General features: G+C 35.4%; 1 protein-coding gene across 1 annotated transcript in view; it reads right to left on the reverse strand.

Moving 5' to 3' along the window:
• KLHL20 (kelch like family member 20) overlaps window positions 1–15,249 on the reverse strand; it is a 68,329-nt gene that overhangs the window by 32,234 nt on the left and 20,846 nt on the right. The window contains exon 4 of the mRNA XM_082704425.1: window positions 698–856. Within this exon, the coding sequence (XP_082560551.1) occupies window positions 698–856 (159 nt within the window). The remainder of the gene's footprint in view (window positions 1–697; window positions 857–15,249) is intronic.

Consider the following 15,249-nt stretch of genomic DNA (forward strand, 5'->3'; position numbering starts at 1 on the left):
AGAATACATAACCCATGTTCCCATACTGTGTTTTCAATTGTTTGGGGATCTAACTGAATTAATTTGATTTAATTAATAAATAAAAAAGAGGGAGGGAAGGCACAAATACTAAACCTAAATTTATTTTACCATTTCAGTAATCAGAATAACCAGAAAATTGAAAGCATACTAATATCGATTTAGAATGCTATTTTGAGCTTTCAGCAATATGTTATAAGCTCTTTTATAATTACCTTATATAACTGAACTATAACAATCTGGAAGAATATCCTATTAAATTGCTAAAAATATAGTCATAATAACAAAAACTTTAAACATTTCATCTAGTGACCACTTATGGCCCATATCATCCCTGTACTCTTCAACATGTGATTTCCAAGCCACATTGGGATGGGAAACAGGGTAACTGCCATGCTTGCTTTCCCTTGTTCCTTTAGTACCATTCGGGTTCTGACTTGTCCTATGCCCTAACCTAGAGCTGAGGCAAAATAGAGAGGAAGCCAAGGAGCAAAAGTACATAGTGATAAACACTTAAAATGTTTCTAAACACTATCTAATGATTTATTGGGAGACAGATGATCTCTGTCACAGTCTAACATAAGGGACAGTGACAACTGTTTCTTTTTTGCAAGTCAAATATATACTATTCCATCCACTACAAAAAAGATAGTTACGTGGAGAAACGTTTCCATCATACCTGGGGTAACTGAGGACGTCTTTCTTGAATACTATATTTGACCCAGGCCATCACCGCGTTGAACACCTGTTCTTCACTGCGAACATTTAGTTCATCACTGGATATTATATCAATGAGCTGATTGGCTGGAAGCAACATGAACTCTTCACTTTCCATCACCTGTTCAAAGTTAGGTAAGAATAAAGAAAAAACCCTGTGACTACATTTAAGGTACTGTTTCGATATTGTTCTTCAGGGTTACGGGACAAAGCTCTATTTCATAATGGAGCTGCGTTCAAAAGAGTACCAGAGAAGAAAAAAAATTTGAAAAGGGAACAAAGATAGGCAGAGCATGGAGGACTTTTAGGACAATGAAACTACCCCTTATATTACTACAATAATGGACGCATTTGTCAAAACCCATAGAACGTATAACAGCAACAGTGAACTCTAAATTATGGACTTTGGGTGATAACATGTGAATGCAGGTTCATCAGTTGTAACACACATACCTCTCTGGTACAGAATATTGATAACAGTGTGTGTGTAACTGGGGTACATAAGAACTCTGAACTTTCTGCTCCATTTTGCCATGAACTTAAAACTGCTCTAAAAAAATAAAGTTTAGGGATTTGTGGGTGGTGTGATCTCAGGGTCGTGAGATTGAGACCTGCGTTGGGTTCCATACTCAGCACAGAGTCTGCCTAAGTTTCTCTCTCCCTTTCCCTCTGCCCCTCCCCTCCGTGTACTTTCTTTCACTCTAAAATAAATAAAATCTTTTTTAAAAATAAAGTTTATTAAAAAAAAGGGGTGGGGGAACAAAGGAGAATACCAAGGACATAATTAAAATTGAGGAAAAATAATAATTTGTGATTCAAGCTATTTAAGAAAAAGGAAGTCTGTTTTTCTATAATGAAGTATCAAAATATAAGTTTACATTCAAAATAAACTAAACTACACCAAATTATAACTCCAGAAATATGAGGCATACAAAAAAAATCAGAGGAAGCTTTCAGAGGAAGATTAGTAGCTGAAGGAGCAATATCTGGGGCAGAAACACAAAGGCGCCAGTTTAAAAAAAAAAAAAAAGGATGTGGGTATTAGCAATTCTGCAAGCAAGAACGAATATACTGAGGAGAGCATTAGACCCATGAAAACCTGTGAGTATCAAACCACTCTGAGGAGCAACCATGAGGATTAAATGGCAACAAGGATATGACCTTGTTGTGCAGTCCAGCCACAAATCCCAAGATCTTGTAAATCTTGTCATTGGTATGTAGGGTAGAAGTGGGCAGGGCACAAGGTGGAGGAGGGAGGGAAACAGGACTGCTACACTCCATGTGGTCGGTTCTCCCATTCAGACAACTGTGCTATCTGTCATGTCTATTATTTATTAGTGCAGGAAGGATACCATTAAGAGCTCTAATTCCTACTGTGTGAGCTCTAATTCCTACTGTGTAACCTCTAATGCCAAAGATGTACTCTTTTTTTTTCTTTTTAAAGATTTTATTTATTTATTTGATAGAGGGAGAGAGATCACAAGTAGGCAGAGCAGCAGGCGGAGAGAGGAGGGGAAGCGAGCAGAGAGCCCGACTCAGGGCTCAATCCCAGGACCCTGAGATCATGACCTGGGCCGAAGGCAGAGACTTAACCCACTGAGCCACCACCCAGACGCCCCAGAAGATGTACTCTTATAAGAGGGCATTTTTAGGATCAAAAAGTCAGAATATTTAGCAGGATAGGAGATAAGCCATAGCAATTTGAAAATTTGATTAAGAATGTTTTTTCCCAAGTACAGCAGAAAAAAAATGCAAATTCCAAAACCATGAGAGCCATAAGGTCAGCTGTACTTAAAGTAGAAAATACTAATGAACTCTACAATTTTTATAGGCACAAATTTTCAAATCGTCTGAGTGAGAAACCTTCTGGAGGTCAGAAAATTAAATAGGCTACCTCCATATTTTAGCTGAGGTTGCTCACGCAGGTAACTCAGTAGTTAGAACGACCACATGGTACCCTCTGTGGCAGGGTTGTCAGAATTAGTAAATCAAACAAAGGACATTCTTACACTAAAAAATTACTTGTTGTTCATCTGAAATTTATATTTAAACTGGGCACCCTGTTGTTGTTTTTTTTTTAAGATTTTATTTATTTACAGAGATCACAAGTAGGCAGAGAGAGGAGGAAGCAGGCTCCCCGCTGAGCAGAGAACCTGATGTGGGGCTCGATCCCAGGACCCTGGGATCATGACTGAGCCAAAGGCAGAGGCTTTAACCCACTGAGCCACCCAGGCGCCCCATAAACTGGGCACCCTGTTTTTTATCTGATAACCCCATGATGGGTTATAAAACCAAGAGCAAAATTCGGGGCCTGGCCCCAAATTAGGTGTGCTGGCCTTCACAGCATGAAGACTGTAGCCATGGCTGTATCTTACTTTCCCCTTATGAATATTTTCACTCTGATTTCTTAAACACAAAGGTGGTATCATATATCTCTGTGAAGCACCTTAGCATTCTTTTGGATCTTGTTTGAAGTATAAATCCTTTTTCCCAACTTATAAACCAATGATCACCAAATTTAAAGTTTATGAATAAATCAGTATTATATTCACTAGTCACCTACTGGAAACACTAAATGGCAAGAAAACATGAAAATCTGTGTGAGAAAATATTTGTTTGGCACTTAGCAAAGAGTAAAAATAATACTTTTGATAAACAAAGTCTGGTTAAATTGTCACTTCTCCTTTTTCCACCAAGAGGAAAAAGATACTAATGCTCACGATTAAAGCAAATCTAGCACTGAAGTCTATCCTTGACCAAACAACCAATTTAAGAAAATAATTGCTTTTTTTTTTTAAGATTTTTTTTTTTGACAGAGAGAGAAGGGAGAGAACGCACAGGCACAAGTAGCAGGGAGGGACAGTGGGAGAAGAGACTTCCTACTAAGCAGGGAGCCTGAGATCATGACGTGAGCTAAAGGCCGCCATTTAACCAACAGAGCCACCCAGGCGCCCCAAGAAAATAATTCTTTAAAGTATCTGTTTTAAGTAAAAGTTCATAGGAGATCTGAATTTTAAGTCCCACACTATTTTGGTAATGAGCTTACTTTTAGTTTCTTCAGATGAATACAGATGCAATTTGAAGAATGAATAAAGCTCAAAGCAACAAGAGTGAATAAGCAAAGTCATCTAGAAGTGAATAATGAACTTAATGTTGAAAGACAATTTTTAAATTCATGTTTATGGACAAAAATAACATTGTATGAATTAAGCTAGGTCTAATGAAATAGAAGAAAATTAAATATAGTTTTAAGTTAGAGAATAACTTAAATGAGTCACGTGTTAAGCCCCAAATGGTGACAATTTTTCTATCTGCACAGAACGAGTGAACAAACTAGTGCATTTTAGTCCATGAACAAGGGGATTTCATTATGGTATATATCAGGTTTACTTGAGAGGCCCAGTTAGAACTGGAAGGGATTCTAAAACTTTCTGTACTATTAAGGATATTCTTCAGACATTTGCTACTACTTTAGATCCAAAACACAAGCTATGGTTAAGGCAGGAAATTTTTAAAAATCAACCTTATTTATTTTAAGTGTACAGATCAATCAGTTTTGAACAGTGTATTCATGTAACCATGATCTCAATCAAGATACAAAATATTACCATCATCCTAAAAGCCGGCAATTCTTAATATGGGGTCCAGTGACTCTGGCAAATTATTTTGGAAATTCTCAGTGCTGGCAAATCTTTAGTTTTAGAGAGTGGATTTTGACATGTGAAAATAGTGAGATGAAATTAAGAGTCAAATCTATTTTTTAAAAGTGTATGAAGTAGTTAGATTACTTTAAATGAGAAACTAACTCTATTAACTTTAGTGGTATGAATTCCATTTAGTCATGGTGTATTCCACTTTTTATATTTAAGTGGAATCAATTTATTAATATTTTATTAAAATTTTTCCATATCTGAATTAATGAGAGAGCTCTATTTGTAATTTTCTTTTAGTGTCTATGGTTTTGACATCAGGGTGATTTTGTCTTTATTTGGCAGCCTCCTCCTTCTTTTTCTGAAAGACTTTATATAAAATTAATATTATGTCTTCTTTAAGTGTTTGATAAAATTCACCATCCGGGATGGGTATTTTCTTTGTGGGAAGGTTTTTAAATTACTGTTTCAATTTCGTTCATAGATATAGGATTGTTCTGGTTTTGTTTCTTCTTGAGTCCGTTTCTGTAATCTGTGTTTTTCAAAGAAGTTGTCCATTTCCTATTAGTTGTTGAATTTACTGGCAAAAGGTTGTTAATACTCCCTTATTATGCTTTTTAATCTGAGGGATTTGTAGTGATATCCTCTTATTTCTGATATTGGTAAATTTTGTCTTCTCTCCTTTTATTCTTGATCAATGTAACTAGAGGTTCATCAGTTTTTTTCAAAGAACCATTGGTTTTTTGCTCTAAACTTTATTCTCTTCTTCCTTCTACTTACTTTGGGTTTAATTTGCTCTTCTTTTTCTGCTTTACAAAAGTAATCACTAGAACAAAAGCACAAATGTTTCTATATACCAAAGCAAATAAAATAAAAATGAAGAGCATATTTTTCATATAGAAAAAGAAATACAGTAAATATAACTAAATTAGATACCTTTTATAAAAAATTAATATGATAGAGTTGAGTGCAAACATATCAGTAATAGAAATAGATAGAAATGGGTTTTAACTGCCTATTTAAAAAAAAAGATTTTCAGAGGCTCAGTGGGTTAAAGCCTCTGCCTTTGGCTCAGATCATGATCTCAGGGTCCTGGGATGCAGCCCCGCATCAGGTTCTCTGCTCAGAAGGGAGCCTGCTTCCCCTCTCTTTCTGCTGCCTCTCTGTCTACTTGTGATCTCTGCTTGTCAAATAAATAAATAAATAATAAATAAATCTTTAAAGAGAAAAGAAAAGAAAAGGATTTTCAGGGGTGCCTGGGTGGCTCAGTGGGTTAAGCCGCTGCCTTCGGCTCAAGTCATGATCTCAGGGTCCTGGGATCGAGTCCCGCATCGGGCTCTCTGCTCAGCAGGGAGCCTGCTTCCTTCTCTCTCTCTCTGCCTGCCTCTCAGTGTACTTGTAATTTCTCTCTGTCAAATAAATAAATAAAATCTTTAAAAAAAAAAAAAAAGAAAAGGATTTTCAAACTGGCTCACAAAGTAAAACTTAATTCTATGAAAATTCAAGAAAAATACCTGAAACATGATGCAAAAAGGCTACAAGTAAAGGGCAAATGGGCAGATACATCAGGCAGGTGGAAACAAAAGAAAACAAGAATTAAAAGCCAGATATCAAAGTAGAATTAAGACAATAAATGAAGTAATTCTGACAAAGGAGGATACTCTATAAAGCTAAAAGTCACAATCTGTAATTAAGATACAGAATTATGATTATATATGCATTAAGCAACATAGTGACCACCTATATAAACTACAGATGAGGTAAGGAGAAACAGAAACACACTAATAATAAAAGAATTTAATAAATAATAATAATTAATAAATATAATAAATAATAATAATAAAAGACTTTAATACATAGGTCTATGGACAAAATAATATAAAAGAGCTATCAATAAGATATACTTTATGCATATATCAAATACTATGAGAATAGAGACAAGAGGGGCGCCTGGGTGGCTCAGTGGGTTAAGCCGCTGCCTTCGGCTCAGGTCATGATCTCAGGGTCCTGGAATCGAGGCCCGCATCGGGCTCTCTGCTCAGCAGGGAGCCTGTTTCCTCCTCTCTCTCTCTCTGCCTGCCTCTCTGCCTACTTGTAATCTCTCTCTGTCAAATAAATAAATAAATAAATCTTTAAAAAAAAAAAAGAATAGAGACAAGAAAATATACTTCCTTTCCATGCACATATGGAATAGTCAGAAAAACTGATCATATATTATGTGACTAAAAAAGTCAGTAAATTTCATTAAGTAGAAACACTACAAACACTGCAGTGCACTAAAACTAGAAATTAAAAATGAAATTTAAAAAAACTCTTTCCACCTAAATATTTAAAATTTTGCTATTAATAGTTCCTCGTAGAGAGAAATATAAACAAAGTTACTGTAAAACAACTGAGCGATAAAAATAAGAATCTATTAAATATATTTAAAACAGTGATCAAAGGAAAACTATGGCTTTAAACACTTATAGTAGTTAATGTAAAAGGATGAAAACAAATCAAATTCTGAACTCAAACAGCTAGAAAAAGAACACAGCAAGTCAAAAGAAAACACAAGGAAGGAACTAATAAAGGTAAAACCAGAATGTAATGAAATAGGGAAAACAATTGTAGATCTAATTAGTAAGTTGAAATACTGATTCTTTGGAAAAATATGAATAAAACAGACATACCACTAGCTACCTTTTTCAAGGAAAAGAAACATTGAAAGCACATATATGCAAAATGTAAAATATCAAGCAGTAAGAGACGCCTTGGTGGGCTCAGTTTATTGAGCATCTGGTTTCAGCTCAGATCATGATCTCAGGGTCATGAGATTGAACATGGAGTCAAGCTCTGTACCAGTCATAGAGCCTGCTTAAGATTCTTTCTCTCCTTCTCCCTTTGCCTGGCCTATGCACCCCTCCTCTGCCCTCCACTCACAATCATTCTCTAAAAAAAAAAAAAAAAAAAAAAGTTAAGGGGCAAGTAACCACTGATGCAGAAATTTAACAATTGAAATTACTTTGTACACCTCTATACAAATAAACTCGAAAATGTACATAAAATTGATAATTTTCTAGGGAAATACAGTCTACCAAAATTGATCCTAGTAGAAAGGGGAAATTTCATAGAACAGAGGAAATTATCAATAAACTATTTCACATAAAAGCACCAAGCCTAGGCAGTTTCACAAAGGAATTCTACCAAGCTTTCAGAAAGGACATAGTCTCAATGTTGTATAAATTGTTTCAAAGCACAAAACATGCAAGAAAACTTCTAACTCATGTTCATGAAGTATAACATTTACATCTAACCTGATAAAGATAGCACAAGAAAATTAAAGACAAGCATCACTTCTGAATATCAATATAAAAACACTATATAAAATATTAGTGAATAGATTCCAACATCACATTAACAGTACACCATAACCAAAATGTGTATATTTAGAATGCAAAGAGGCTTTAATTTTAGGACCTCATATAGTAATTCATAATAATGGGTTTAAGGAGAAAATTCATATCATTACCTCCATAAATACTGAGAAAACCCTTGACAAAATTCAATACCATTCCTAATAAAAAGTATCCAAGAAAACAGGAATTGTTATACATGGATACTTCCTTAATATGATAAGATATTCATACTTCAGTCTTAAAAAGAGCATATTACTTAATGGGAAAACACCAAAATCATTCCTAATAATGCCAGAAATAAAGTATGTCTAATATTTCCATTACTATTTAACATTTTACTAGAAGTATTAACCCTAGCAACTAGAGAAAAAAAAACAATTAAAGGTATTAACAATTGGCAAGGAAATAAAACTATTGCTATCCAGATGATACGACAGGATGTTCAGAAAACTCTAAAGAATCAATGGATCTGTACTCGAGGAACTACAGAACACTCACGAAGGAAATTGAAGAAGACACAAACAGATAGAAGACCATTTCATGCTCTTGGATCGTAAGAATAAACATTGTTAAAATGTCCTTACTGCCGAGAGCAATCTATACTTTTAATGCCATTCCCATCAAAATTCCACCGGTATCCTTCAAAGAGCTGGAGCAAATAATCCTAAAATTTGTATGGAATCAGAAGAGACCCCGAATCACTAAGGAAATGTTGAAAAACAAAAATAAAACGGGGGGCATCACGCTACCTGATTTCAAGCTTTACTACAAAGCTGTGATCACCAAGACAGCATGGTACTGGCATAAAAACAGACACACAGACCAGTGGAACAGAGTAGAGAGCCCAGATATGGACCCTCAACTCTATGGTCAAATAATCTAAGACAAAACAGGAAAAAATATACAGTGGAAAAAAGACAGTCTCTTCAATAAATGATGCTGGGAAAACTGGGCAGCTATATGTAGAAGAATGAAACTCGACCATTCTCTTACACCGTACACAAAGATAAACTCAAAATGGATAAAAGACCTCAATGTGAGACACGAATCCATCAGAATCCTAGAGAAGAACATAGGCAGTAATCTCTTCAATATCAGCCACAGCAACTTCTTACAAGATATGTCTCCAAAGGCAAAGGAAACAAAAGCGAAAATAAACTTTTGGGACTTCATCAAAATCAAAAGCTTCTGCACAGCAAAGGAAACAGTCAAGAAAACAAAGAGGCAAACCACGGAATGGGAGAAGATATTTGCAAATGACAGTACAGACAAAAGGTTGATATACAGGATCTATAAAGAACTCCTCAAACTCAACACACACAAAACAGATAATCATATCAAAAAATGGGCAGAAGACATGAACAGACACTTCTCCAATGAAGACATACAAATGGCTATCAGACACATGAAAAAATGTTCATCATCACTAGCCCTTAGGGAGATTCAAATGAAAACCACATTAAGGTATCACCTTACAGTTAGAATGGCCAAAATTAGCAAGACAGGAAACAACATGTGTTGGAGGGGATGTGGAGAAAGGGGAACCCTCTTACACTGTTGGTGGGAATGCAAGTTGGTGCAGCCTCTTTGGAGAACAGTGTGGAGATTCCTCAAGAAATTAAAAATAGAACTTCCCTATGACCCTGCCATTGCACTACTGGGTATTTACCCCAAAGATACAGATGTAGGGACAAGAAGGGCCATCTGTACCCCAATGTTTATAGCAGCAATGGCCACAGTTGCCAAACTGTGGAAAGAACCAAGATGCCCTTCAACGGACGAATGGATAAGGAAGATGTGGTCCATATATACTATGGAGTATTATGCCTCCATCAGAAAGGATGAATACCCAACTTTTGTAGCAACATGGACGGGACTGGAAGAGATTTTGCTGAGTGAAATAAGTCAAGCAGAGAGAGTCAATTATCATATGGTTTCACTTATTTGTGGAGCATAACAAATAGCATGGAGGACATGGGGAGTTAGAGAGGAGAAGGGAGTTGGGGGAAATTGGAAGGGGGGGTGAACCATGAGAGACTATGGACTCTGAAAAACAATCTGAGGGGTTTGAAGTGGCGGGGGGGGTGGGAGGTTGGGGGAACCAGCTGGTGGGGTTAGAGAGGGCACAAATTGCATGGAGCACTGGGTGTGGTGCAAAAATAATGAATACTGTTAGGCTGGAAAAAAAAAAAAAGAATCAATGGCAAGGGGCACCTGGGCGTCTTAGTAGATTAAGCCTCTGCCTTGGGCTCAGGTCATGATCGCCCTGTGCCCCTAGGATGGAGCCGCATCAGGCTCTCTACTCAGCAGGGAGCCTCCTTCTCCCTCTCTCTCTCTGCCTGCCTCTCTGCCTACTTTTGATCTCTGTCTGTCTGTCAAAAGAATAAATAAAATCTTAAAAAAAAAAGAATCAATGGAAAAAGTAACTCAAAGAATAAAAATTCAGTAAGGTAAGCTTTCATATACATTAATGGCAATTGGTTAAAAGCTTCATTAAGGGGAAAAGTTACAAAAGGAACAAAAAAATACGCTTAGGAGGGGGTGGGATTATGGACATTGGGGAGGGTATGTGCTTTGGTGAGTGCTGTGAAGTGTGTAAACCTGGTGATTCACAGACCTGTACCCCTGGGGATAAAAATATATGTTTATAAAAAATAAAAAATTAAAAAAATATATGCTTAGGAATAACAAGATGAAATGCACAAAATTTCAAGGAAGAAAAGTATAAAATATTTCTGATTAAAAAAAAAAAAAGAACTGAAGAAACGGAAGGACATCTCTCATTTAATATGATCCCAATAAATATATCAAGGTTTTTTCTTAGAGCTAGATATGGCGATATTAAGTTCATTTGGAAAAATAAACACTGAGAAAGAGAGTTATATATATGGGAGGGGTATTAATAACCCTCCTATGTATTAATATATACAACAAAGCCTCAATAATTGAAACATTGTAGAAAACAGTGTGGTAGTGCTGTCTGATCTACACTAGAAGATCTAGAGCCCAGCACATACAGAAATTCAATATATAATAAAAATGTTATCTCAAATCACTGGGGGCAAAAAGATACTTTTAAACAAATGATACTGGGACTAGTTGGGTATTTACAAAAACATAGTATTTCATATCCTATACAAGATAAACTCAGAAAGGCCATATTCAATACTAGAAAAGATATGGGTCAATTCCTTTGTACCCTGAGGAAAGGACAAGGCTTCAAATTCTGCCTCAAAACCCAGATACAATAAAGTAAAAGATTTATACATTTGACAATATATAAAAAAAAAAAAAAACTTTTTCACAACCAAAATACCACAAGCAGAGTTAAAAGGCAAATGCAAAGTGGGAAAAAGAGTTTGTAACATATAGCACAGATAAAAGGTTATCACTGTTAATATATAGAGAGAACTTTAAAACATTGAGGAGAAAAAAATATATTGAATAGGAAAATGGGCAAAAGATAATAATAAACAACAAAAATTATATTAAAAAGGCCCCATATGAAAGATATCCAACTTTACTTATATTAAGAGAAATGCAAATTAAAACCACACCAAGATTCCACCTCTCATCTATAGACTAGCAAAAACTCAAAAGGTTGACAATATATTCTATTAGCGAGGCTATGAGGAAATAGTCACCCTCATGTATTATGGTCAGAATGGTTCCATCCCCGTAGAGGAAAATTTGGTGATATTTAACAAAATTACATATGCAGTTAACCTTTGGCCCTGCAGTCCCATTTCTAGGAATTTATCCTGAAAAGAAACCTCCAACAACACTGAAATATTCACATACAAGGCTATTCACTGCAGCCTTATTTATAACGGCAAAACACTGAACACCATCTAAATGCTCAAACATGGGAAACTGACTGAACAAACTGTGGTACACACAAGGAGAACAGCTGTGAAGAAAGAACAAGGAAGATCTCTATGAACTGATACGGAATGAATTTCAGAATAAATTAAATAGAAGGCAAAGTGCAAGAGAGAATGTACACAATGCTACCTTTTGTGTAGGACAGAAATGGAAATAATAAAAAACATGCATATCTCTGCTTAATTTTGCGAAAGTAAGCATAGGAAGGATAAATCAGAGTATAAAGCACCAAAATAATAAATGGTAATGAAGGACTATCACCCATCAACTAGAATAAAAGCCTGAGTCCAGAATGTTAATCACTCAGAACAAGGAAAATTCTTCCTTATAGAAGAATGTTTACAGAAAAGTGGGAATTTTTTAAAATCACCATTGTACAGCCATCATAGTAATAACTAATTTGGCAGAAATTATCAATGGATGGAAGTGAAAGTGAGGAGAAGTTTGATAAGTATTAGGACATTGACATGGATTTGAAGCATCTCTCTGTAACAGTTCTTACTAGTTAAAAAGGATAAATAATAACTTAATAGGAAACTTTAGGACTCCACTTAACCAAGTGATCAAAGTTAACATAATTAGTAATGGGACAAATAGATACCAGGTACTTCTGTGATGCACTGAGAAGGACAAAATATCACTTTTGAGTACTTCCGTCAAAATGTATATTGAATCTGCCCATAAGGGAACATCAGACAAGTTGCTTATGCTCTTAAATGTGGAGGGAATTACTACAGATTATCTATAACTCAAAAACCATGACAACTAAAGGTGGTGCAATCATCTGCTCTAGAATCTGGACTGGAAAATAAGTGTTATAAAGAACAATACTGAGTCAGTTGGTGAAACTGGAATGGGAACTATGCATTAAATATTGCTTTTAATCAATGTCAAATTTCCTGAATTTGATAAATGAACTGTTGTAAGAGAATTCTATGTAAAAAAAATGTCCTTGGTCTTAGAAAATACATACTGAAATGTTCAAGAGTACAGGAATAGGATGTATGCAATCTACTGTCAAATTGTTCAAAGAAAAATATTTGACATAACGAGAGAACAGTAATGAATGTGGCAAAATATTAACAACTGGGATTCTTGGTAAGGGATATATGAAAGTTTTTTTTTCTTTTTCTTATAATTTCTTATAAATTTCTATTTTCTTTCAAATAAAATTAAAGTTTTTCCAACCTGATGGGTTAACAATGGCATCTTGTTCTTTTTTTTTTTTTTTTTTTTACTTGACAGAGAGAGAGAGCACAAGCAGGGGAGCAGCAGGCAGAAAGAAAGGAAGTAGGCTTCTTGCTGAGCAAGGAGCCCAATGAGGGGCTCCATCCCAGTACCCGGGGACCATGACCTGAGCCAAACGCAGACACTTAACAGACTGAGCGACCCAGGGGCCCCAGGTATCTTGTTTTGATGTATGTTTCTTTAATTACATGTAAGAGTGACTAAACTTTCAAATGTTTATTTACATTTGAGCCACCCAGGTACCCCTGTTTACTTATATTTGAATATCTCTTTTTACACATTACTTATTCACCCCTTTACCTATTTTTCTATTGTTTTTCCATGGTTTTTCTTACTGAATTTGTATGGGTTTTATGGAAATTACTATTTTTTTTCCCTCATGTATGCTCCATGTATGAGTTTGACATTGACTTTTTTATTTAGTTTATGGTGCTCTTATTGTTATTGTTGTTATAAAGAACAAAAATTCTTAATTTTAGACAATTCAAATTTATCAATCTTTCTGTATGGCTTCTTGGTTGTATCCTGCTTGGAAAAGTCATTTTTACTACCAGCCAACTAATAACTAACTTTTAGAATTTCATTTTTTAGGTTTAAATTATTCATCCATTGGGAATTCCATTTTTATTTTTTCCCTCAAATCACCATTTTCCTAATGACATTTATTAAACAATTCCACTTTCCTCCACGGACTTGAAATGTCAACTTCTGGACTCTTTATAGCTCAACTGATCAATACCTTCTCTAGTACCAAAATGTTTGTGATGTTTTAATATTTCTTAAGGCCAATGGCCCTAATCTAAATTCCTGGAAACTTATTGGCTTATGCATTATTTAATTTATATATATGTAATGTCCTCATTCTTTAAAAATAAAAAACCCCTTTTGTTGCCATTTCATGATCTCACACTCCTGGTTTTCCTCTTCTCTCGTTATTCCATTTCCTCAACCAGTTGCTCTTTCACTAACCATCCTTCAATGCTGGAAAAATGTTAAGGCTCTTCTCTTCTCTCTTCCTTCTTAGTGACCTCAGTGGTATTGATTTTTTCACCTTGTTTAAAGTGACTTTTTGTTACCAAAAAGTTTTAAATTGTTATGTAATCAAATATACCAATCCTTTATGGTTTCTGGGTTGAAACCTGCCTTAAAAGGATTATGTCATCATAGTTTCATTATGAGTTGATGAATTTTAATCTCAGTCTAACTTCTAAGATAAAAGACTCATAAACAGTGGTCTGGCTCAGTATCTCTATTTACAAAATTAAATATATCTAGTAAACAAATAAATAAATAAATAAATAAGGACGCCTGGGTGGCTCAGTTGGTTAAGCTGCTGCCTTCGGCTCAGGTCATGATCCCAGGATTCTGGGATCAAGTCCCACATTGGGCTCCCTGCTTGGCAGGGAGCCTTCTTCTCTCTCCGCCTCTGCCTGCTTGTGTGAGCTCTCTCTGACAAATAAATAAAATCTTTAATAAATAAATAAATATGTGTGTATATATATATATATGTGTGTGTGTGTGTGTGTGTGTGTATGAAATATAAATATAGGAAATTAAATATATCTAAAACAAAACCCATGATCTCATCTCCTCAAACTGCTCCTTTCTCCAGTATATTTGTAGCACAAATTCCCGGAAATAGGACTGCTGAGTCAAAGAGTGTGAAAAAAGTGTGCAAATTTCCTTTCAAGGAGGCTGTTTCGATTTATATTCACACTAGCAATGTAGCTTCATTACCTTGTCTCCATGCCTTTGTCAACAGGATGCGGAATCAAACTTCTAGTTATTTGTAATCTGATACATTATAATTTTGTAATCTGAGAAGTGAAAAATAGTACTTTGGTATAGTTTTAATTTGTGTTTCAGCTATTATAAACAACCTGTAGCAGACTTTTGTATGTTTAAGGGCAATCTGAATGTGTTTACTGCCCATTTTTTGGTTACATCACTGGCTAGGTTATTGACCAATAAGATTTCTTGCTGTATTAAAGAGATTATTGTCTGTGATAGCAGCAAATATTTTGCTCCATTTCGTCTTTTTTTTTTTTAAAGATTTTATTTTGAAGTAATCTGTATACCCAACGTGGGGCTCGAACTCACAACCCTGCGATCAAGAGCTGTATGCTCTATTAACTGAGCCATCCAGGCACTACCCACTCTCTCACTTTGTCTTTGACTTTAATCTTGTTACTGTTTTTTTGTTTTGTCATGCAAAAATTTTTTTTTAAAGATTTTATTTACTTGACAGACAGAGGTCATAAGTAGGCAGAGAGGCAGGCAGAGAGAGAGGGGGAAGCAGACTCCCTTCTGAGCTGAGAGGTAGGGCTCAATTC

The sequence above is a fragment of the Mustela nivalis genome, assembly GCF_964662115.1.
Source record: "Mustela nivalis genome assembly, chromosome: 16".
Classification (NCBI taxonomy): domain Eukaryota; kingdom Metazoa; phylum Chordata; class Mammalia; order Carnivora; family Mustelidae; genus Mustela; species Mustela nivalis.